The sequence below is a fragment of the Diplotaxodon limnothrissa genome, linkage group LG6 (assembly GCF_057381915.1).
Source record: "Diplotaxodon limnothrissa isolate DT_005_m linkage group LG6, D_limnothrissa_male_GT1.1, whole genome shotgun sequence".
Lineage (NCBI taxonomy): Eukaryota > Metazoa > Chordata > Actinopteri > Cichliformes > Cichlidae > Diplotaxodon > Diplotaxodon limnothrissa.
In genome coordinates this window covers 11,203,171-11,228,820 of record NC_140601.1, presented here as the reverse complement: position 1 = coordinate 11,228,820, position 25,650 = coordinate 11,203,171, and the positions used below count along the sequence as shown (strand labels likewise).

Below are 25,650 nucleotides of genomic sequence, written 5' to 3'. Positions count from 1 at the left end.
AAAGTACACACAGTAGCCGTAAGCATAAAGATGTTTATGCCAGAATATTTATATGTATGCAACATGTAAAATGTTTCAGGTTTGGTTACCGATTACTAAGCAAATCCTTTCTTTTACTTTCTCTCTTTAGGTAACATGGACAGGCACCACTATGAAACATTTGAGAAATTTGTCAATAATACTTTTCTGCTACACCTTGACAATGGGAGGGCGTGAGTATTTCTGTTCTGTATGTGTTGCTCATATACTGGGCAGAGGTGCTGGTCAGACTGTAACTTTGACATAGCTGACTCTGGATCTGTCCTCTTTTGCAGATTTGGGCGTCACTCCAAAGATGAGCCTTCGATCTTAACTCCCTTAAAACAGTGCTGCAGGTATAAACCAGACCATCACATACATGTAGTGAATTACTTATACATCAGGTAAATATTCAGTTCAGTTTTATCTATATAGCACCAAATCACGCCAGCATTCACCTCATGGTGCTTTATATTGCAAGGATAAAGACTCTACAGTAATAGATTTACAATCAAGACGACCCTTTATGAGCAAGCATTGGCAACAGTAGGGAGGAAAAACTCCCCTTTAACAGGAAGAAACCTCCAGCAGAACCAGGCTCAGGGATGGGCAGCCAGCTGTCGTGGATGGTTGGGGTTGAATGGAGGGAGACAGAACAAAGTTCCTTGGCTTAGTTCAGAAAGTGTGAGAGAACAATCACATTGTACCTTAACCATCAGATGCTGTTCCTCTTTCTCTTTCTTCATCCTATTCTCTTACCCTGTCATTTGGCAATTTTGAAACATCCCAAAGTAACTTCCTTTTTCCATTTATCTTCTTTTTAAAAACTTTGCTGTCTCTCCAGAATCCGTCGCTCCACTTGGCTACGCCTGCGTCTCCTGACTTTGCCTCAGTATCGATTAAGCGATGTTATGAGAGCGTCACTTTCTCGTGATCCCCTTCACAAGGTGGCCCCACTTCTGGCAGAGCCCCACCTTACGGCTTTAGATCGACGTTTGAAAACTGTCCTAGGAACTGTAAGTCGCTGTCAAAAAGAGCAGAAAAGAAATGACAACGGTGAAGACGTCTTCTATGAGGACACGGCCTCTCTGAAAGACGTGGCCGCTCCCTCTGGTTAGAGCAGTCTCACTTACCTGTCACATTATATCTGTTTATTTCATACTTCTGCAACATGATGCAGGAGTTCAGAGTTATAAAATATCATTTATAGGAGCTATATAATTTTAAAACTCACTTTGATTAGTAACTGTCAGACACATGATGATAAATCATTAACACAATGTAATGCAGTAGTATTGTCATAAATAGGATAAAATTTTTCGGGGGCTAGCTAGTCAGTTCCCTGCAATATTATGTGTCCTTCTGCTCTGTGGGCCTGCCTGGTACTGGCTCTTTTTGTATGTGTGTTTTCAACACTTTTGGTACAAAACACCTAATGAAAAGACTTCCGTGTATTTGGTTTAGTGCAGCTATAGCATTAAGTACACCAAACAGTGACTCTGAGTGAATCTGAGCTTTAATTCAAGTTTTCGTCTACATTTAATGTTTTTTCTGTTTTTCTGTTTCTTAACTTGGTTTGTGTTAATAAAATGATTGCTAATAATTCCACTTGAAACTGTTTCAGCTTTATATAAAGAACTCACATGCACTGGCTGAAGATTCAGTGATGATTTAGTTTAGTTTTTTGAAAGGGAACTAACACTTTTCCTGGAAAAGTTCCGCTTATCAGATTGCATCCAAATGCAGACAAAATACACAACAGAAGAATGTTACAGTCATTTCATGAAGTAAAAAGTCACGTGGGGCTGTGAAGAGTAGAGGGGAGCGACCGGAAAACATAGCAGACGTAAACAGCAAACAGAAACCAGGACAGAATAATTGGAAAGAAGAGAAGAAACTTAAAACAAAGTCTACTTTTTTCTCTCTCAAGATTCAAGATTCTTTATTTGTCACGTGCATGGTTATACAGGCAGTGAAATGTGACCTGATACGCTCCTCGACTGTGCAAAGAAAAAAAAGAGAGACAGACAGAACTTTATATACAGTGAATAAGTATATACAAGGAGGACATTATATGCGGCAAGTGGGTGAGTTATGTACATTATATAAATAGAAATGAAATAAGATAAAACAATCTGGAAATTTACAGCTTGTGTACATTGCGAGAGGAGGGTGTTAAAGTGTCTTGTGCTATAGCGAGGCCAGAAGGATTCAGGATGATGAGAATGAGCTAATGAGTCCTGTCTCAGTCACTTAAGGATGATGGGGGTGATTCAACACACGAATGTCCTGAGGATAAAAACTCCTCTTGAGCCTCTCTGTTCTTGTTCGGATGGTGCGAAACCTTCTGCCTGATTTCAGAAGCTGGAACAGTTCGTTGCTGCTCACTCTCTTCTACTCTTCTACTTCCACACATAAATGTCCCCATAGCACGAAAAATGTTTGCATTAAAACTTTTACTTCATTTTGTGAGCTAACTATATTTAAGTAATTTGTACCTTTTTAACACGGAAATTTGTTTCTCGTCAGTCAAACAAACTGTGGCAGGATTTTCCCTCAGGTGTGAGGATACGTCACGGATGGTTAGGCAGCTGGCTGTCCTCCTTCTCCTTTCCTTTCAGGGCTCCAATCAATAATTTACCTTGCTCAGCCGTATCGATGTCAGCTACTCCCTTACCTCTTCTCTTACCCTTGCTCACTTGCTTTTTCCAGAAAAACTGCTGATGACATAAGGGTAAAAGAGCTCATTAACGAATGACTGAAAAAAAGGAGAAGGAACTGTCAGATAGGTGTTATTGGTCTTTGGGAAAACAGCAGAAGCAGTGGGAGGATAGCTGAAGGTGACTTTCTCAGCCTTAAGACGCTGATATACACGGGACAGTAAACTTCTGGGAATACAGACTTTTTACAGAAGTTTAGTTTTTTTCTGACCAGCTTTTTCTCATTTTATCGTTAAACCTGAAATCGATCAATATGTCTGGAGTCAGTAGTGATCAGCTGCACAAATCAACTTTATCTGTCTATTCGGTGAGTTTACATCATGTTTCTTTTGTTTTTGTTCATTGTGTTGAAACCTGGGGACCGGTATAGTATTCATTATTTAAAGAAGGATTTTGTATATTTAAACTAGGCCGGGGCGCACTTGGAGGTGAGTATAAAAATACATTTTAGCGTTACGCTTCAAGTCACTGCTGAGTTCACCTGGTGTGGTGCTCAGTTTGTATTTCGTGTGTTTCTGCAGAACTTGATGGAGCACTTCAACCCAGGCCTTCAGAAGCTCGTTGCTCTTGGAAACAGCTACATCAAGGCCTTTCAAGGTGAGCGAGGTTGTGAATGACTGAAAGGAGCAGTTACACTGTGGAGAATGTGGATTTTGTTGTTAGCACTAGTGTAGATGTTGGATCAGGATTGTACAGAGATGATTGAAGTAAAGTCTGCCCATGGAGACCCTAAGAAGGAGGCCACAAGCTGCAATTAAAATCCAAAAAATGTCACAGGATTGTAAATGTCTATCAAGGACCTACTCATTTGTAGAAGTTATTTGGTTAGGAAAAGATATAAAGAGATTTGTACATGTGAATATGAAAATATGATTTGATAAAAATAATCTATTTGATTGCTGACATTAAGCAGAATTTAAAACCTTTTTTTCTCCAGAGATGAGAGATTTTTTTTGTGTGCATCACCTTTTATTTGCATGTCCGAGTTGTCCGACTTTTCCATTGTACATTTTCCAATCTTAATCACGTGTGTCACATTGCATAGTGCAAGCAGCATGCATCATTCATGCATCTCTGTGCCTGATAAAACAATTCAGGCTATCAGCCACAGGGCAGTGGGGCTGTGCCGTAAAACTATACCAAGTGGCACGAGGCTATTCTTAGACCAGAATCACATATCAAATAACACTGCCAGTCTTTTAAAAGTAATGAATAAAAGCAGAACTGTTCGACACAATAAGAAGCAGTTTAAGTGGTTGTGATGTTACTGTAGAGTTTATAGATTTGTCAGTTTGATTTGTCTAAATGTGAAAAGCTACATTTGTCTCTCGATGTCTGTATGTTGCAGCCTTAGGCGTTTGCAGTGAGGCCTATTTCAGCGCTGTGGCTAAGATGGGCGACCAGGCACTTCACACACTTTCATCTCGCTCCCTTGGTACGAGTGTGTGTATTTGTGACTCATTACTAAACAGGTTTCACCCTTGATTTATTGCTTTCATTAGAGAAGCATCGTTATCAAGAGTGCTCTACTGAGACACTGCACTTGCACAAACACAGTCTAGATTTTAAACCACACAAAGTAAATTTCAATTGTACTCTCCTTCTTTTCATACATATAGGCTACATATACGTGTGTGTGTGTATTTACTGATTCTTTTAGCTAGTGTGTGTGCACTATATTTTATGGAAGCTTTCCCTTTGTCATTAGAGATGTGTGTTATCATTCTTCAGCGGTAATTAGCTTTATGCTACTATTAAGACAGTGTTGGCTAGCATACATGTGGTTTCGGTAGGTTGGCTAACTGTGAAGGTCAGGGAACCACAGCGTGACCAGGAGCCCTATTGAGTGGCAGCCACTGAATTATAGATGAGGGCAGTCTTTCAGCTCCACTCAGTTTATTAGCTCAACCGCAATCCTTGACAATAGACAAGGCCGGAGGTGCCCACAGTATATAGGGTTGGCTAACTTTCCACCATCGTAGCAACCGGACTCGTTCATGGCTCAAGTGGTTTTACACTGTGTTAAAGTTTTAGATCAAATTACTGACATTCCCAATAAGATTTCGCTTTCTTCAAATATTTTTCCGTACAGAATTGTTTTTTTTTTTCTTTGAACAGGGGATGTCCTGATCCAGATTTCAGAAACACAGAGGAGGCTCACTGCAGAGATGGAGGGAGTGGTTGGTACATTTCCTCAGTAAATGCTGATCCCTGCAGTCTTTAAAATACTACATACAGCAGTTCTACTTCTGTGAATTTAATTTTGTTTGCTTGAAAGTTTTTACCAAACTGAAAATAATGCTTGGTGGGTATTAAGCTATATTTGACAGAATAATAACCGCTATACATTATTTGTCAAATGATGAGTAAAAACAGCTACAATTAGTATTTTGCTTCAATGTAACTTCCCCAGTTTGTCCCCAGATCTTTGAATTTGTGAGTTCAGCATTTATAGGATGCTAGTAAAAGCAGATTTCACTTCTTACAAACTGCTTCATCGAAGTTAGCTACATAAAGCCTCGAGGACACTAGTTTGTCCCTGTATGTTATTTTTCTTTTGACACTAAAACCCCTGTGCCTAATTGTGGTATGAATAATCAAAGCATGGCCTCTGATTACAAAGCTGGCCTGAGGAAGGAGCACATTTGCATTTAGATTTAGTCAAACAGCACAATGAACCTGATAATTAAAGCCTGTGTTTAAACAAGAGGACAGATGGTTCATCACTGTTCCAGTTGAATTCTTTCTTTCTGCTGCAGTTTCGATGGTTCCAGATAGAAGTGTTGCAAGCAATGGAGAAGAATATCAAGTTGGACGAGGAGTATATTGATGTGAGTGTAATGCATTGGGAAAGCTTACGTTTTTCTGCCTGTGAAATTAAGAAAACTTTCTGGACTATTTTAGGTTTTTTGGTTTATGGTAAATAAACCAAACTTTAACAATCCTACAGTGTGACTGTAATAGTTTCAAAATACTATTGCATTCATTTATTTTTTCTTTTTTAATTAACAAAGTACATTTTAAGCTTCCAAGCTTTGTTTCAAGTCAGATCAGCTTGAAATCATCAATAATTAGTAGTTACCCTAAAACTGTCTTAAAGTTGGAACGGGTTAAAAACACAGATGAATAAAGTTTTAAACAAACCCTGTAATCTGTGACAGGAACAGGCCATATTCTTCTCAAGATTTACTTTTAACAAATTTCCTATGTGTGGGACTAATAAGGTTCTCTTATCTTATCTTTAAAAATCACTCCACGTAATTCTTTGAGTGAAAACGGAGCTTCTGGTTCTTTTGTCAGCAATTTCATCTTTGGACTTAATTAGAATAAGAAACAGAGGGGTGCTGCATCGCCAGCAGCACAAGCAGGTGAGAGGACAAAGATGGAGAGCGGTTGACCAGCACTAGGATAAACATGACCTGCTAAGCCTCTTACAATTTTTGTATAGTTTGCAAATAAACTTTCTTTGTGCCGCAGGGCAGTCGCAGAGTGTACGAGCTGGAAGTAAGAAACCAAGCGGAGGCTTTGGAGAAGCAGCTCAGACGGGGAACCTACAGAGACTCTCTGGTAGTTACACAAACATACATAGAAAAATATTATGTGTTGACATTATGCACATTCATATTAATGCACACACAAATACACACACAGTCCAGTAATACACCTTGTGAGTGTATCATTGTAGGTGCATGCCCTCATGTTCATTGTTCCCTGTGCGTGCGGTTTTAGGAGAACAGTGAATACATGCTGTACCTGCGGCAGAGCCATCAGGAGATCTTAAAGGAGGAGGAGAGGAGGTATCGCTTCTTGGCAGAGAAACACTGTGGCCTCACTCAGTCACTGCTGTTCCTAATTAACAAGGTATTCATACACACTGGCCAACCTACACAGTAGAGTTGATTAACCCTGAGCAGCATCTGTGTGAGATTAAGGTAAAATGGTATTATCTTACTTTTGCCATAATTTATTCAGTACTAGTGCGCTCTTTGAGCTACAAGTGCACTTGTTGCTAAATGTAATGGTGTAACTGGTCAGTAGGGTTGCCAACTCCCTGAAAAATAAATAAGGGACACCTCGTGGCCAGGGCCGGGCGACCCAGTTGTCTTCACCCTTCCCAGTGTGGTGAATTTTCTAGCTTTTTTTTTGTGTGTGAAATTATTTTTTTAACCCTTTGACTTGAATTTGATTTAAGGAGATGCATATTCTTTGTGATATGAACACATGTGAAACAAATGATCATTTAGCCATTTATTTTTAGCTCAAAATGACAACATTAACACAATAAAACAGGTCTCCTTCTTAAACAGAAGCCTGTCATGCTTAACTTTTGAGAATATAAGTAAATCTTTCTTTAAAAGAACTCTGTCCTGCTTAACTTAAAATAATAGAAAACAATAGAAAGAAAAACATTCTTGTAACAGTGCACATTTAGTGCATTTAGTACAATTGGCTTCAGTTGAGGTATTATTTCAGCTTTTCTAATGCTAATCAGCTGCTCCTGTTTGTAAACCCGCTTGTTCCCATGATTACGCATCTTAACTCATCATCATTATTCATCTATGTATTACTTTTATGTATTAGTCATCTATTTGTTGTAATCATCTATCCTTGCAGTTGTTTATTACACAAAATAAATTATATTATCACACTTCTGGCCACATAGCGCTGATATTCATTGCACATGCCCATATTAACTTTTTCCAGCCAGGTGTTTTCCTTTTCCCATTCTTCCCTTTCTCTGAGGGGAACAAACATTGCTGCTCTAATGCTGGGCTCACACTGTGCGGTTTTAGGCCCATTTTGAGCCAATTTTTGACCGATTTTGGCCTTCATCGTGCATCGTGTAGTATACGTGGGGTAACGAGAAGTGATTAACACCTCACGACCAGCTCCCGATCATCAATCGCTTGTGAGGGTCTCATCACAGCCGCTCACACTGCTCGCGCGCAAACACGTAAACGTTGGTGTAAAAGATGGAGCAGCACGGCTGTGCAGCGTGTGATCTGGACACAAGCGATGGAGGCACAACTTGTAGAACTTTGGAAAGCTCATCCGAGCCTTTTCGATGTGGCATCACAAAATTATCACGACCACAACAACCGTGAAAACAGTTGGATTTACACTGCTGCTCAATCACAGCTGCCTGATCATGTTTTTCATTAGCAATTTAGCAAAGTTGATGGTGGTGGTGTGTGTGTGTGAGTGTAAGACGGAGAGAGAGAGAGCGCGACAGATTTTCTGTTATAACCTTCATGTTATGGAGGCACAGTGTGAGCACTCAGGTCGCATCAGAGCATCGGGCGGTATAGTGTGAGACCCTGCATCGTGACCTACCAACTTCTAACCCCTGCGAGTCAATCGTGCAGTTTGAGCAGGAGCTGAATAACGTGACTGAAAAAATCGCACAGTGTTTGCCCAGCTTTAGGTGTACTGTCGTCCGAGACTTGCACCGCCGTGTCGGCGTTTGTTTCCCTGTTGGCCATGCTTCTTGTTGTGGTCATCTGTTGTCTTCCGGTATTTTCTCCGTAAGCGACCTTTCCTCGACCAATGAGATGAGCGGTAATCTGAATTGTCATACTCGAATTGTCATAAGTGTGCTGTCAGCTCATTGGTCACAAAGCAGGAGAGGGGCTGGGAATTATGTTTTCAAACAAAGCGTTAATTCCATAAACATTTATAGACTACTTTTGATTCTCACTGTATTACGGGACAAAGTGCGTCCCTTATTAGCTCAATACGGGACGTGTACTTTTGTTTCGAAATACGGGACGATTCCGTATTTTAAGGGACGGTTGGCAACCCTACTGGTCAGATCTGTTGATTCAAATGCAATGAAATCAGAAAAATCGAGTTTAAGCAGGAAAAATAAATGTTGTAAATCTGGGAGATTACGGTGTCGGTGTGAAAAGCTCCATTAATAGGTGGGTCCCAAAAAAAATGTTTAACATATGAAATATTTTCAAAAATTTCACATGTTCAGTATGTAAAGGCCTTAAATCTTTTATTTTTAGGTGACATGATGATGGGTCAGTTTAGTCACCAGTAACCTTGTAACCTGCTGAAAGGCACATTACATACTTTTTAAAGAAATACTCACTACAATCTGCTCTGCAAAACAAGGAACAAAAAACATGTTAGATATAATACAGAAATACAAAATTTTGCTTAATTTATATTTTCTTTTACATTCATCAGAAAAAAAGCTGATGAATGTATTATTATGTAATACAAGTTTCCTTTGAAAGAAAACTTTTGCAGCCTTCAATATAGCCGGTACACTGAACAATAACTAGTTTTTGTAACATTTTGAATATATAATTACTGTCCTGACCGATAAGCTGCATTTCCCACTTCATGGTAGTAGATGGAGCTTAGTATTCTGTGTATCAGCTACATCAGCTGCAATCCATCATGTTGTGAAGGGAAGGCCGACTGCAGCCATCAGCCATGAGCTTGGAGTGCTTTTTCCACCAAGACACTGAACTGCCCAGCCTTTTTATCCCAGTCATGTGGGACCTTGCCAATATCTTGTTCATCTGATGAAACTCACTTCTCAGTGTCATGTGTCTTATTTACTGAAGCAATATGTCTTAGACCTAAACCTAGAAAAACACATTAAGACAATAACAAAATCAGCTTACTATCACCTCAAGAATATTTCAAGGATAAAAGATCTGATGTCTCAACAGGACCTGGAAAAACTAGTCCATGCATTCATCTTTAGCAGGCTTGATTACTGTAACAGCATCTTTACAGGTCTACCTAAAAAAATCAGTCAGACAACTACAGCTCATCCAGAACTCTGCTGCTCGAGTCCTCACTAAGACCAAAAAAGTGGACCACATCAGTCCAGCTCTGAGGTCTTTACACTGGCTGCCTGTCCATCAGAGAATAGACTTTAAAGTTCTGATGCTGGTCTATAAAGCTCTGAATGGTTTAGGACCAAAATACATCAGTGACCTCCTGACCCAGTATGAACCTTCCAGATCCCTCAGGTCATCTGGATCCGGTCTTTTATCAGTTCCCAGAGTCAGAACCAGACACGGAGAAGCTGCATTCAGCTTTTATGCTCCTTATATCTGGAACAAACTCCCAGAAAGCCTCAGATCAGCTGAAACACTCAGTTTATTTAAATCCAGGTTGAAGACTCACCTGTTCTCAGCTGTATTTGAATAAAGCACCAAATCCACACTTTTAAGCTTAAACTTCAAAACTTACATTTTAACTACTGATTTTATCTACTGTTCTGATTTTATCTGTTTTGATTTTTGATCTTATATACTGTTTTGTTTGTTTGTTAGTTAGTTAGTTAGTTAGTTAGTTAGTTAGTTTTTAATCAATTTTAAATCATGCTTTTTATTTGTTTTTGTTTCTAATGTCTCTGTAAAGCACTTTGAATCACCTTGTTGTTGAATTGTGCTACACAAATAAACTTGCCTTGCCTAGTCATGTTGCTGAATGATCAAACTGAGATGGAATGAGGCGCTCACCTCTAATCCGTTTTCAGACTGGTGCATCTCTCCAGCAGAAGGCAGACGGATGGAAAGAGAAAGTGAATGACACCAGAGTCTCCAGATCTCGAACACCCACCCATTCAGACCAAGAGGCACAGGTACCAGCACTTTATCAGGTTTACTCATTTTTTTTTAGCCAGTAGGAACATTACACATGAGTATGCCACGCACTATAAAACAAGGTACAGTGGCTGTGGTTTCTCAGCGAAACACTGCACAGTCTGCTGCGTTTGAATTTGTGGAAACATAGGAACAGAAACCAAGTCAAGTCTCACCGTCTTATTTTTCTTATAGTTCAATAAATAAACCAAAGTCTATTTAAAATAATTTATGTTAAATTCACTTAATAAGTGGCATCTGTTATGTTTACTAGCATCCCCAGTCTAGTTCAGCAGCTGTATTTGTATTCTCATGTGTCTGTTCTCTGCTAATAATGTACTATTTGTGCTGTAAAGGTTGCTGAAGTGCTTCACAGCGAGTGTAAGCACACATTTGCTTGGTTTATTTGTACAACATGGTGTTTAGTTTTTCCAGCATTGGTCTCTGTGGTTCTTTAGAAATCTTGACACTAAATCGAGCACCAGCACCAGATTGTTTATTTATAATCGTAATATTCCTGCTGAAAGCAAACCTTGCTATGCCAGACTTCAAATAAAAAAATCCGATCAGTGGGATCTGTATTCTGTGTCTGCTTAGCTGCGAGGTTCAGTGAGCTCCCTGCTGCAGACGGTAGCCAGAGATGAGGATATGTCCTGGGCCAGGCGGGAGCAGCACGCACTGGGCAGAGTCCCTTCTAGAGGTGGGAGGTGTGCTGTTCTAATTATAAGAGCTGTATATTAATATGTGATTATTTGATAACCTTTGATGCCAGAGAAGATTAGAAGTATTAATTTTTGCTTGTTTATATGCATTCATTCATGCATGCCTAAAATATTCCTATTAATATTCTTTTAATCTTTTTCTCCTCTCTGTTTCTCCTTCATCTTTCCTCTCCCTCCAGCACCGTCTCCCCTCCCCAGCCGCTCTCGCTCCAGTTCAGTGGGGGAATCTTTAGGCCTGGGAGGAGGGAGAGTCATGAGAGCGCTGGTTTCTCATCCCTCCTCATCCAACCCAAAGCTCCTGCCTTTCAACAGGGGCGAGACTGTCATCGTCCTGGTCCAGGAGCCACGCAACGGGTGGCTGTATGGGCGCACTGACAGCAGCCTGCGGTGGGAAATAAACATTTACGTGCATGTGCCGTTTTTGAAATGCTCCGTCTTTACAGTGTTCAGTTATCATCTGCACCCAATCTTAAAATTGATGGCCTTATAAAAAAAAAGTCTCTCACAGAGTTTTTCCAATAAAAGGGTAAAGATGTCAACCTTTTACCACTTTGAGCTCCTAGATCAAGTCACAAATTTGTTTTGCTCATGATACTATTTAAAAAAAAATACAATTATTACTGTAAAACTAAATAATAGTAACTCAAAAGACCAGAAACCAGTAAAACAAACAGAAACTCTGTGATTGTGGCACATCACATCCGTCTCTCATGAAATCTCCCTCAGGGTTCCCCAGATTATCAGCTTTGGGTTAGTTCGCATCATCGTGTGATGCTAAGCCCGAACCATCTAACCATCAGTGTTAGGATTATGAGGGAAAAGATTATTATGTGGGAAAAGGTTGAGAACCTGTGATTTAAAGGATTGCTCTTGTGTTTGGTTGACAGACTACACGAGCGCTGAAAAAAACACAAGACTGAGAATTACAGAGTCTGTTGCTGGAATTAGTTTTTTGATTTATGTAAAGACAGGAAGACACATGATGTTTAATTTTCTGTCTTTTCTCCTCCAGTCAGGGCTGGTTCCCTGCTGCGTACGTGGCCCCTATTGAGGATTTCTCCAATAATTTAGCAACAAGGTAGGAGACAGATACTAATCTCAAATCTGTATGCCAAAATGTTCTTTCTCTGGCATGACACTGGACACCAAGAAAAAAAGATATTGGGGCAAACCACAGGATCTAATCTGTATGATATGTGAATATTTAGGTTGCTGCTCTGGGAGAAGATGTTATTATTTTTGTCTGTGAAGGTTCTCAGTCATCCAGGTCATCGTAGTCAAAGGAGCTTGCAAAGAAAAGCGTCTGGACTTCTTTAAGTTGCTTGAAGACGTTTCACCTCTCATCCGAGAAGCTTCTTCAGTTCTAAGGTCAAATGGTGGAGAGTCCCAGATATAAACCTAGTGTGAGTATCCCCCCCCCCAGAGGGACAAAAGGACCCCCTGATGATCCTCTAATCGCCTGAGCCAAGGTGTGAAACTGGGTGTGGGTCCCAATCAGCCAGAGTTTCGGGTGTGTTCATTGTGAAACCTGGCCCCACCTTATCATGCGAATTCCTGAGATCAGATGGCCCAGGAAGTGAGTGGGCGTTAAGGCGTCTGGGAAGGGATCTCAAAACTGGATTATAGATGGCAGAGAGTTGGTGTCGTAAACCCCCGCCTCTGTTCAAAGATGGTCGCTCACAGTGGACATAGATGGCTTCTTTCACTCCTCTTTCTTCCTCTCCACCATTTGACCTTAGAACTGAAGAAGCTTCTCAGATGAGAGGTGAAACGTCTTCAAGCAACTTAAAGAAGTCCAGACGCTTTTCTTTGCAAGCTCCTTTGACATGTTGTTATTTTGTTATCCTTTAGTAAAATATTCCAGATATTTTTCCCACTATGAATCACTTAAAAGATTCTGCTCCTTTTGCCCCAACAGTGGCAGTTCTCTAAGAAGTCACAGTATGAACAATCTGAATGACAGTGACACCTACGCCGACCAGTCAGAGAGCAAGAGTTACGGAGACGTCCCACCCCCGGCCACACCCAATCGTAGAGCCTCCGTGGACTTCAGGCCTATCTCTCCACTCCCTGAGAAGAAGGGAGAAGAGGCATTGGAGACGAAGCCGAGTCAAACAAGGAGCTACAATGAACATCCACTTCCTCCCCCACCGCCTCCCCCTCCACCAATTCAGAGTGCAAGGAGGAGTTCAGGAGATTTTCGGCCCATTTCTCCCCTACCTGACAGAAAGGGTGGATCAGCATCTGACGTCCAGGTGCTACATGTTTGACTTTAATGAAAATTGTCTCTTTAACACAGAAAAATACGCAACACTTCAGTGCTAAGTGTGGATTTGTATTCATTTATTTATTTGTATTTTTTGTAGGCATTATCACCACATGGACCCCCTGAAAACCCACTGTTTCCCAGGTAATTAGACATGGATTATGTATGCATTTATGGATTATTGTTATGTATTGTTCTGGAAAAAAAAACGACAGTGCAGCACTGCTTTGCCAATATACCATGATCCAATATATATGAATCCTATGAATTGTCTTCCCAGAAAAACTAGATTACACTTGAGAATCTGCAAGAAACATCTTTTTGAATCCCAATTCCCACTGCAAACAATAAACCCCGATCAAAGTTTACTTGAAACAAAGACCTCCACAGAGTGCTCATTGCACACTGTCAAAATGTACCACCCTCAGGCTGTGGTGTGATGTTAGTGTCTAAACCTAGAGTGTGTGCACCTCTGTCTGAGTGGTTTATTGGTATTGGCAGAAAGCAGTTGAGTGCATGTGGTGTTGTATATCATTTTCCATCATCCTCTCATTTCAGAGGCACAAACCCATTCGCCACGGTAAAGCTTCGTCCCACGACGACCAATGACAGATCTGCTCCTCAGATCCATTAATCCATCGGCACTCGTGCATGCAGGGTTTGTTACTGATGCTGTGAGATCAGGTTGTGGAGGCAGGACATACATTTTTGTTAGTGAATGACGTGACATGTCTGAAATGTGAATGCTCTGAGTGAAATGGCCAGAAGGTTTGTACCGTTTTAAGATAACGTATCTCCCATATCAAAGAAGATACTGTAATACACATCGATTAATCAAATATTAAAACCATTGAGTTGATCATAGCATTAATTCAGACAGGCCACAAAGACAAGCTGAGCTGAGCAGTCTCAGCTCACATTAGCTCATCGACATCCCTTTCATAATTTTATATAAGGAACACTGATTAACCTTTGAGTGACTAATTTTTAGTTGTAAAAACTTCCTACTATGAACTTATCAATCCACAGTTATGGTAAATTGTAAGGTTTTATATATCAGGACAGAGTAAAACTAATCTGGACCTTTCTAAGTTTTAAAACTAGCTAAATGCAGCCCAGTTGAACTACAAAACATGACATATTACTCTGTGTCATAATTTCTTTAACAAAAATTAAGCAAAGCTACAGAAAAATGTGAAAAACTAAGCACACAGGTACTTTAATTAAGAGAGTATGTAGCAGCTAGTCGCTGCTGGTCAGATTGACTTGATTAACTAATCATCAGCTGGTGTTACCACCACTATATAGCAGAACACAATGCTACAAACCTCTTAGGAGGGGATGCCCCAGGAAATTCACCCCAAAGTCAGACTTTGCAGAGCTCACACAATTACCAAAAAGCACAGAGCTACATCTACAAGCCTCAGTTAGCATGCTAAATTGTAAAGTTCTTGACAGTACAATTAGAAAAAGACTGGACAGATATGGCTTACATAGAATGGTTGCCAGAAGAAAGCCTCTTCTCTCTAAAAATAAAATATTGCAGCAGAGCTTAGATATGCAAAGTTACATCTGCACAAGACTCAAGACTTTGGGAACAACGAGTGGAGGTGGTTGACCATAATGCACAGCAGTAGGTTTGGAGAAAACCAAACAGCATATCGACACAAAACCCTCCTACCAATGGCACAGTGGTGACGGAGTGATGCTTTGGGCTTGTTTTGCAGCCACAGGACCTGGAAACCTTACAGTCAACCTTGAACTCCTCAGTCAAAGCACAGACCTCAACCCGAAATTCTGCGATCGGACCTTCAGAGAACTATGCATAAATTAAAGCTCACAAATCTCAATAAACTCAGGCAGTGTTACAAAGAAGAGTGGATCAAAGTTCCTCCACAACAATGTTGGCTGATAATGTCACACAATTACTTCACGCTGCTAAAGGTGGTTCTATGGAATCATGTGATGTGCTTTGTTTTCTGACACTGCTTCAGTATTTTGGTTTAGTTTTTGTTACATAATTAATAGAAAGGTATAATATGTCATGTTTTGTTACACATGACGAACTGTACTTATTTTATGTTAAAACCTACAAAGGACCAGAAGAGTTTTGCTGCAGGCTTGCAAGCCACTTTGCAACCCGCCTCCACCCCATGGCCTTCTTTCTGTCTGTATCTCTTGTTATTAATGTTCACTCTGTTCTGTACCAGGATCCTGTTGCTCCATAGTGATGTGACGCCAAATATAAATTGCTACAATGTCCAAATCAGCCATCCTCCCTGACTGAACTAAACTAAAATGGTTATTTTAACAAACCTTTGTACAGCAATTTGAGTTTGTATGTTAATATTTGTTTGAGTCTGTTGGTAAAAATATTCAGAGAATATTTAAACATTTTTGGAAGTATGCTTGTTGCCAGAAATTTGAAGAAAACACTGATGCTGCGCTGTTTTCTACAGCATTTTATTCATGTGTCAGCACCACGTCTTCAGTCTCTTTACTATGAAACCTGGCTGTTGGCAAAATATTTATATGTGTGTGTGAGCAAGCAACCTGAGAAAGAAGGCATGTTTCCCAAAATGTTAAGCTTAAGCTCTCCACCATCCCAGTGATTGACCTGTTTTGCGATGTTCAGTGTGTTGTATTTGTGTGAGTTCAATGTTGTGTGTTCACTGCGAGTAACAATAAGTAAAGAGACACCTCACGTCAAGTTTTCTTTTTTATTATCATTTCATACTGAGATCTTTTCTCTCTTCACAGCTCTCCTTATATGATTTTATTTACTACATGATCTGATCAGAGGCAGGGGGTGGAGGAGGTGGAGAAGGAGGAGGTGGTTGAGGTGAGGGAGGTGAATGAAGGTGGATAAAGAGGAGGAGTGGGAGGAAAGTGCACTGACATGTGAACATCTAGAAATAAAACCAGTCAAGACACAATGCAGGAAGGAAATTAAGATTTAAGGAGTCTTGAGAACATCTACACCATCTACAACACTAGTACCACCTTTTTTGACCACAGACTATCCTCGCGAAATCATTAAGAATGCTTCTGAAATCCATACAGCATGTGTGGTTAAATATATATATATCTATCTATATATATAAAAAGAAAAATGAAAAGTGAAACTGGTGCCTGTTATGCCTGTATGTTCCTCCTCAGGTGGACTCCCTGTTGGCCTGTTTTTGGTAGTGTTTTGCAGAGAGCAGGCCTGGTCTGACTCCGTGTGAGGGGTCCAGAGCGAGGAAAGGGAGGAAGAGTTTGAAGGTCGCAGTTACAAAATGTGGATGCAGGGACAAAGAGGAGCAGGAAGAACAAGAGGGGAGTTCAGCTTTCCCCTACTCATGCACTAAGGCTTCAAACTCTGAAAAAAAAGAGAGCAAAACAAAAATGTAAATGCGCACAAATGAGTGAAACATTGTCACCATATTCAGTTAAACACCAACAAGAAACTGATCCAAGTATTTCATGGTGTCTGGAACCTTGAACTGTGTTTTTCCTCTGGACCAAAGCTTCTATATCATAAAACAAATCTTTCACCTTTAATACATCAACAGGCCACACTGTTGCTCCGGTTTTCTGCAAAGCAAGTTATCTAACATTTCTCACTCACCCATTCATTCTTGCACTTTTTTATGCCCAATTGCTTTCTATTTAACATTCACACGCTAATGTACACATCAGGAGGTTCACTATCTGGCCCAGCCACACTTTGGTGTATTTTATGGGATTCCTTATACACCAAGCACAAGCATTCATTCCACCTGTCATCCCTTGAAGTCGCTGAATGGTGTTACCATAGCTAACATTTCAGATATTGTGTTTTTATGATTATGTTAAAAAAAGATCAATTGGCAGATTTAGTTTATGGCATGTTTATTCCAGTAAACAAATTAGATATTTAAAAGTTGGTGTTAGCTTGCACAGGTGACATTACATTTTTTTTTCTCAGTGTGTCTTTTCTTGCAAACTTGCAAATTTGCTTCGGTCATATTCAGTTTTTCACTAGATGTGAACAATAAGAATCAAGCATTAGAAACATTTTGGTAAAATCTGAAAAATCCCACACAACATACAGCATTTGTGGAAGTGCAGAAAGCCTACTTGCTAGCTCTCCTCCCACCCCGTCCTCATCCTACTCTCATCACCTCTTTGTATCTTTTTGAAGAATAAACTGAAAACATTTTGACACCTTTCTCTTACCATCAATGCCGATCTTGCCATCTCCATCTTTGTCTGCAGCTGTGAGAAATGCTTTAGTCTCAGCGTCAGTCAGATCTCTGCCATCTTTGGAAAAGCCCTTCAGTACAAACCTGAGAAAAGTGCAGGTTGATGCAGAAAGTGGGTCACTGTAGGGCAGCTTTAAGGAACATGTGACATCAGTGTTATATTGCAGAGCTGTATCTTTCATCATGTCTGCTTTTAGCGTGTTTTTGCATCTGTTTGAGTTTCTTACATTAGCTCTTCTTCTTCTATAAATCCGCTACCATCCACATCCAGAACCTGAAAGACCTTCTTGACGTTTTCAGCCGACATGGCCTTCATTCCCACCATTTCAAAGAACTTTTTAGGGTCAAATGTTTCTGCTACAAAAGACAAGGCAAAGATAAAAGATTTTATTACATCAACTCCATGTGCACAGATTTTTTTTAAAAACAGATTTTTTATGGGTCAGCAAAAAATTTAAGGCCAACTTTTGGCACTTTGCAGCGCTGCTGAGAATAACACAGAGCCTCTACAACAGTTACTGACCTGCGAAGGCATCAAGAGCTTTCTTGATCTCCTCAGGTTTTAGCAGATCTGTCATAACCATTTTGTTTCCTGGAGAGAGAGACGGAGAGGACATGAAAGGCACAAAGTTTGGTATTGCATTTCAAAGAGGTGAGTGAGCAGCAGCTCTGCAGCTGAGCTGATGTGATACGAAAGCTGAAAGTAAAATCTAACTCGTTATGTGCACATGTGTTTGGAAATGTATTTTTAGTTAGACAGATGTTGCATTTTACAGAACAGTAAATTAAGAGAAGATTATCCATGCCAACAAACCCAAGGAGAATTTCAACCCTGACTGGCCTGGTAGGAATATCTTTAAGGCATTCGAGAGATGGCCTCTGTGGAACTTGGCACAACGAGAGGTTAATTGAAGGACATACGTTAGAATTTAAGACAGAGACATAAATACAGTCTGGCAAACGCCCATGGAGAGAGACAAGCTTTGTACACTGAAATAAGCACCCAGAATTGCTCTGGATTCTCCGTTATCTTAAAAGTATCACTTCTGAGGAGAGACTTTCCTGCAATTTTTTTCTTTGACTACAATTTTGACAAATAGAACGTGTGAAACAGCGAAGCTGAGTTTGTCAAACAGTACTTTGACATCAGTTAAAGTACATGGTATATTTTACAGTTAAAGTAGTCATTGCAGGATAAACTCTGATGGAATTTATGGTGTGAAAAGAGCCTTTTTTAATTCAGAATTAGGCATTAAATTGTATGTTATTAATTGAAATGTCTTCTGTTCTCTGTGTCATGTGTCACAGAGTCACAGTGCAACTAGTTACCCTCAGTTGATGCAGATGTTTTCCACACTTTAATCCAGCAGTGTTAAACACAAGGCCCAGGGACCAGAAGTGGCCTGCCAGTGACTCCAATCTCTGTCTTATAATTACATGACAGTTGATAATTTTAAAACATTTAGTTCTTACATTTTAAGCCGAGCAGCTTATCATGAAATTGCACTTATTTATATGTAGTTAAAATTCTTTATACTGACTAAAAGGGGAGTTTAAGATCCAATATGTGGCCCACAATGTGAAATGATTTTGATTCCTTGCTTTGACATATAAAGAAAATTCCATTAGTTTGTAAAATAACTTTATTAAACCTAAGAAACCTGTCCAGTCATTGTGAAATACACACCACTTTATAGCTGAATAACACAAAGCGTGCTGTAGAGCTGCGTGTGCTCAGTACAAATGTGTAACCTGTTGTGTTTCATGTCTCATCCGCTTGCTCGGTTCTATTTTGTGATCAGTGTCCTCTTAATTGCAGTACATGACTTTAACCTGTAGGTGTCACACCTGAGCTGATCCCAGAGTCCTGTCATTTCAGAGCTCTGGGATCAAGTGCTGAGTTGTCAAGATAGATGTTTGATGAGTGGGTTTTGTGTCTTTAAGAGATGTGAGCTCCTGAGTATGTAAGAGTATATGTCTCACAGTCAGGATACGTGTGCTGAGAGACTTGCAAAGCCCCACCGGGGTCATGTCAGTAGTCCCTGTGCAGATTGCACTATCCTGACCCCTGGAAAATCCCAGGCCTTCCTGTCCAAAGGACAGAATGATAAAAGTAAAAATTCATTGTCATCCTCTTGCTTTCCGTCCAATCAGCTTCTCAACTGTCACCACACCTGTTATGTGTCTGTTTTTGGCAACAAAAACCAATTAGTGAGCATCTGTTTGTGGTTTGTGAAATGTCTTGAGATGTGCAGATTTTTTTTCCTGTCAATAAGATGATGCAAATAGAAAGCGTTGATGCAATGAAGCCATCTCAGGGATAACATTTTTTGCTTTTGGGAACGTGCCACAGTTGTTTTTATTACCTATATCAGCAGTCATACGGTTCCAGTTAGTTGTTGTGGATCTTGTCAGATTTTGTGTTTTGTATTTTGTAAAACACAAAACTAAACATTCAGATGACATAACTGACGTTCTTTCAGCCCATCGTAAAATTCACAGGTTTTGTCCCACTGTTCATGAACTTTGCAACAAGTGTTCACGAGCATGCGCGCTTTCTTTTTCCATGACTGTGCCCTCAAACGTGATGTCACTTGTAATGCAGACAAACTGGGCCTCAGTCGCATAATTCTGTGTTTAAACCACATGTATGAACTGTTTCACACTCAAATCCGACACAAAGAGACAAACGAAGAAGGCCTGGCTATCTTTTAAAGTTTAAACACACATTTTTCATCAATAATAATAGTTGTAGTTGTGATAATCATAATAATTTCATTTCAGATATTATGTGTATGTCTCTAAAAGAGCAAGAACAAAAATGCTCAAAATAACATGAAGGATAATATATAATATATATGTATAATATATTGAATAACATTCTGATAGGCTGAACGGTGATACAAAAAAGTACACATACAGAGCCCGAGGTAACTGGGTTTCCTTATGGGGTGGGTAATTGTGTGCGCCCACTTATTTCAGTGTGCAGAGTGACAACGTTTCTGCTCACATATTATGAATGACACTCGGTGACTTTATTTAACTTGCAGTGAAGGATGTGCATGCTGTGATGGATATGTGGGGTTATATTTTAGTATCATAACATAACAGACCTTCACTGAGGATTGAAAGCCACTCTTGCCTGCGTGTGTGCTATAAATAAGTCGTGTTTCTTTAGAAAAGTAGATACAGTTCTAACCAGCAACTTAACTTTTTTATTTTTATTTTTTTCTGGTGGCGTTAATGATTTGAAAAGCAGATCAGCATAATACCCTAAAGCACATATAAATATCTGCCAGTTAAAGTTCTGAGTCATGGCACAGAAAAGTGTATTGTTCAGTGAAGCGTGTCTTATTTAAGTCCTCTTTTCAGAATACCAACAACACCTAAAATCATCTACAGCAGACATTAGCTACTGTACTTAAAGTTACTTAAGCACACAGCTGCTGTGCCACTGACACCTGTTCTTGGTGAAACCTGAGCAAGGAAACACCCACGAGACCAACACCTGCTGCTAACATTACCTTTTATTTAAAACAAGCTACTGCAGAGGAGCGAAAACCAAACTGAAACCACCAAACATCCCCATATTTAACAATTTGTGGATTGATTTCAAAAAGATATATTTACATAGCTTGTTATTCTTCTAATACTGTATGACTTTATTGACTGGACCTTTTCACTTTATCAAGTTGTGTTTCATAGGCCTCGCAAATCCTGAATCAATGGTGCTCCTGATTGATTTTCTTAGTCGAGTTTCTAGCGGAGCGTTCGCCCTCAGGCTTACACAAACACACCCCCGATGCACATCCTGCAGCTACAAACAGTTTATCCCCATGTGTTATTCATATCTTGGTAATTTACAACTATTTCACTTAGCTGAAGTCTCTCTGCTTGTCACAGATAATCCCCGAAAAAAATTGCAGTTAAATCTTCAGCTTCCAGTGTCCTATGTGTGGTCTCTTGCACCTGTAAATGTTTGTGTGTGTGTTTATTTATTTTCTGTCTTACCTGAATAAAGGGGTGGATGATTGCAGCTGAGAAATAAGGCAAAACAAAAGGTGATGGAGAGGAATTGGAGCAGAGAGAAGACAGAAGGGCAGGAGATGGAGGTAAGATGAGCAAGATGAAGGGGGGGACGACACAATATGACTTTTATAGCTGCTTCCGAACACATACACACTTACCCCATACACACAACATGCCCACCTCTCATTATACTCTATTTTCAGAGGGGAGGAGGAGGGGGGGTGTCAAGATATGACGCAAGCACTGTTGGCCTGAGAGTGTGATCGTTTTCTGTTTTCTGTGCAGCACTACCATATCACACACGGGACTGGTAATAATACCACTTTATCTGTCTTGTTTGGACCGTACCCACATCTTCTGTCTTGATCTGTGCGTCTGTCAATACATTTGGTCCTGTCTCTCACACTCAGTATAACTAATAGCACTGGCTTGGCCATGTTATGAGAGGCTGTAGTTACAACTACTTTTAGAAAATGCCATCAAGGAGTTGCACATGTAGCACTGTGTGAAGTCCAGTTTCTTTATATTTTGTTAGGAAAATGGGGAGTAGGTGTAGCTGTTTGTTGAAAATTAAGGAAACATACATGGGAATACAGTATGTAAGGCAAATAAATGATGCTACAACCAATCAGACAGTATTTCATGGGGGATCCAACTCTGATACTTTTCTGTGTTCATCATTACACACAGTTTTGACAAGATGTCCAACGCTCAACCCAAAACCATGACAGAGCCTCCACCGTGTTTTACAGATAGCTGCACATGGTCTCTGTTGTACCTCACTTCTTACCTCACATCTTCATATGCATATTAATAAAGATTTGAACCAGAAAGGTCAAATTCAGATGCAGTGGTCCATCAGACCTGCTGGCACTGATTTTCAGTTTGGCATACCTCAGCCCTTTCTCCCCGTTCCCTTTCTTGAGAACGACTTCTTGACTCTTTGATTGAGACAATTTTTGATTACATTTCAGTGAACCGCAGATGGATCTTTTCCTAAAAGCCAGATTTTTGGATTGGATTTTTACCTTTTTCTTAAGGACATGGCTTTCAGATGGTGTTTATCTGCTGTAGATTATTTTTAAGACTGCCACGTCTTCTTTGTCCATCACTTGTTCAATTCTTGGCTATTTGGTATATTCAGAAAAAAACAGAAGAGAGCATAATTTGAGAGCAAATTATGTACTTTTGGAACATGCTACCAATAACAGAGAGCCTTAAGACAGCAGTCCCCAACCCCTGGACCGGTCCGTGAGTCGTTTGGTACCGGGCCACGAGAGTTGAGGCTCGGGCATGACATTTATAGTTTTCAGGGTTTTTATTGGTTTTTATCGTTAATTTAGTTTCCCTGGGTCTTTTCCTGTGTGTTATGAATAAATCTTCTTTTTTTGGTACCGGTCAGGTTTTATTTTGTTGTATTTATCCTTTGTCTGTGAAAATATTGTCAGACATAAAACAGTCCGTGGCGCAAAAAAGGTTGGGGACTGCTGCCTTAAGATACACTTTCTTTAACTGTCTTTTGCTAAGTTCTCTGTTGTCTGTAGATGCAACTCTGAGTCTGGCTCTTTGGAAGGAAAATATAAAGGATAGATTGGTGGCTCAAGATTTGTAAATAGCACAGTATAAGTTCAGTGTACAAGATACCTTTGTTATACAGAGCTTTGCAGTACTCACTGCCTAATGTAATTCAGAGTGATTAAGAGCAGACACTAAAATTCAGTTTTTATAAGTAAAAGCTACTTAAAATAATGATCAACACCAAGGAACACTATGGCTGTGCTGGCAGCACGAGGTGTCCCAACACCTTCCTAAATTGCTTTATATTGGATTCATAACTTATTCTTGCATTTTATGAATGCATTCAAATGAATTCCACTGTATGAATTGTGCCAAAGAAATGCATTTAATTTTTTTTGATTTGCTAGGATTTCTAACTCATCCAAGGCAAAGTTATGCTGAAGAAGTCTGTTCTTCTTTCTTCTTTCCATCTTTTATCCAAGAGAAACTTTCCCCTCAACTTTTTCTCTCCCTATCTGTCCTTTCATCTTAACATCGTCCTATTTTTTATATCTAATTTCTCTGTCCATATCTTCCTACACCATACACCTGTGCTTATCAGTCTCTGTCTGTATAGGTTGTTAACTTTGTGCCTTTTTTGTTCTCCCCTTTTCTCCCTTTGGTTCGCTTATCTTTTGCTGAGTGATTTAGTAGGCCACCTTGCACCCAGTTAGTCAAGGCCAACAGAGAAATTTATTTGTAGTAGTGCATCTCTGAAAGAAAAGAAAAGTCAGTAAGATACTTTAGTTGTAATAAAACGGCAGCCAGTTAAAGATACGAAGGGCTTTTTTGTTTTTTACTGCAGAGATTTTCATTATGAGCATTAAATGAGATTTCATCCCTGGGAGTTCATGGTTGATTATACCACACTGCCAAGGTATTAGGCTTTCAACATCAAATATTCATTCTCTGCAAATTTTGTGTGGAAGAGAAAGCTGGAAATTACAGCACATTTTAAGCCTTAATAATGACTTGCTAATTACAGGTTTTAATAATCGAACACCTCCATGGTTAGATTTTACTGTTGGCTGTTAGTAATAGTAATGTCTGCCATGGTTTCCAGTGTAAAATTCAGGCACAAAATGTAGTAATGTTATGACATATTCAACTGCAGCTGACACTGTGACTAATAGTATTGTTAAAAAACCCATTACCAATTAAAGAACAAAAATAGCAACAAAAAATGTAAACATTTTAAATTTAAAAGACTACCAAACATAAAAAGGGAAAATAAAATGTGACTCTCTGTTCCTTCATGTCCTGCGCTGACCCTCTGTTCTGTCCTGAGACACTCTTAGATTTCGCCTCTCTATTGAGTTACCCTCTCGTCAGCACTTTCCAGCATTGTAGAAGAATGGGAAAGGGAGGAGTGAGGTGGTGAGGACAACATGCTGGAAGGATTTGTAGTTGGTGGGGGTGGAGAACGGTCAGGAAGGGAGGATAGAGAAAGACACTGAGATACACAAAGAGGAATTTGCAGCTTGTTCATGAGATCTCTACAGTCTTGGTTTATTATTAGACTTGTCAAAGGTTTTTGACAGTGTCAACCAAAACATCCTTGATAGAAATGTGGCTTCACAGTGTTTACAACTTAGTAAAGAAAAGTCTGTAGCTAATAACAAAGATGATTAAAATAGAATTAACCTACTTTTTGGACTACAGTGGTCCCTTGTTTATCGCGGGAGTTACATTCTAAAAATAACTCACGATAGGTGAAATCCACAAAGTAGCCAACTTAATTTTTTACAATTAGTATAGATGTTTTAAGGCTGTAAAACCCCTCACTACACACTTTACACACTTTTCTCAGACAGGCATGAACATTTCCACACGTTTCTTTCATTTCTTTTGTTGGGGGGAACCTACAAACATACAGTACAGCACTTCGGAGTCACACTGCTAGCAATTGAAGATTCATGTAAATTTGAAAAGCTGAACGAATTCTGTACTGTACAGGAGACACGGCACGAGATCGATTGACAATGGTCTCCAGCCAGTCAGGATGCAGAACACAATGCGCTGTAAAAGACAACAAAACCCCAAACAAACAAACAAAAAACCATGCAAAATTGCACAAAAAAAATCAGTGAAACAGACAAGCTGCGAAAGTTGAGCCACGTTATAGCGAGTGACCGCTGTACATGAGTCCAACTACTTCTACTGCTCTCTTTGAATGGCCTACAGGGGTCTGCAAAAATATGCTTTTTATTTATTTATTTATTTATTGCTGATACGGCTTTTTATTTCACATCCATACCTAATTTGAATTTTGCTGACTTTCCTCAGTAGGTAGTCTCTTTATGGACCCACTTTCCCAATCAGTTCAATTCAGTTTTATTTACAGTTGTGGTCAGAAATTTACATACAGTATGGGCATGAATGTTGACTCTGTAATGACTTAAAAAAACATGAACTAGGTGCACAAGTTTGAATTTATTTTGGGTTTTCTGTAATACACAGGGTCAAAAGATTCTACAATGTCTTGAAACTGGGCAAGAC

General features: G+C 39.7%; 3 protein-coding genes across 4 annotated transcripts in view; 2 read left to right on the top strand and 1 right to left on the bottom strand.

The window, feature by feature from the left end:
* LOC146630152 (extracellular serine/threonine protein kinase FAM20C-like) overlaps nucleotides 1-3,000 on the top strand; it is a 39,932-nt gene extending 36,932 nt beyond the window's left edge. For both annotated transcript variants that reach the window (XM_085356787.1, XM_085356786.1), the window contains exons 9-11: nucleotides 131-212; nucleotides 315-374; nucleotides 863-3,000. In XM_085356787.1, coding sequence (XP_085212913.1) covers nucleotides 131-212; nucleotides 315-374; nucleotides 863-1,136 — 416 coding nt within the window. In that variant the 3' untranslated portion in view covers nucleotides 1,137-3,000. The remainder of the gene's footprint in view (nucleotides 1-130; nucleotides 213-314; nucleotides 375-862) is intronic.
* A 55-nt stretch (nucleotides 3,001-3,055) lies between these two features.
* On the top strand, nucleotides 3,056-14,295 carry baiap2l2b (BAR/IMD domain containing adaptor protein 2 like 2b). Its single transcript, XM_085356788.1, has 13 exons — nucleotides 3,056-3,335; nucleotides 4,087-4,173; nucleotides 4,857-4,918; nucleotides 5,498-5,569; nucleotides 6,216-6,305; nucleotides 6,468-6,599; nucleotides 10,246-10,350; nucleotides 10,949-11,051; nucleotides 11,253-11,460; nucleotides 12,086-12,151; nucleotides 12,992-13,328; nucleotides 13,440-13,483; nucleotides 13,898-14,295. Exons 1-13 carry the CDS (start codon nucleotides 3,266-3,268, stop codon nucleotides 13,971-13,973), a joined length of 1,452 nt encoding a protein of 483 aa, XP_085212914.1. The 5' UTR covers nucleotides 3,056-3,265; the 3' UTR covers nucleotides 13,974-14,295.
* Nucleotides 14,296-16,035: 1,740 nt separating this feature from the next.
* pvalb7 (parvalbumin 7) lies at nucleotides 16,036-21,634 on the bottom strand. The gene is made up of 5 exons (XM_085356784.1): nucleotides 21,577-21,634; nucleotides 18,089-18,157; nucleotides 17,793-17,922; nucleotides 17,540-17,649; nucleotides 16,036-16,700 (listed from the first exon to the last, which is right to left on the bottom strand). The coding sequence occupies exons 2-5, from the start codon at nucleotides 18,147-18,149 to the stop codon at nucleotides 16,675-16,677; spliced, it is 327 nt and encodes a 108-aa protein (XP_085212910.1). The 5' UTR covers nucleotides 18,150-18,157; nucleotides 21,577-21,634; the 3' UTR covers nucleotides 16,036-16,674.
* Nucleotides 21,635-25,650: the final 4,016 nt, after the last annotated feature.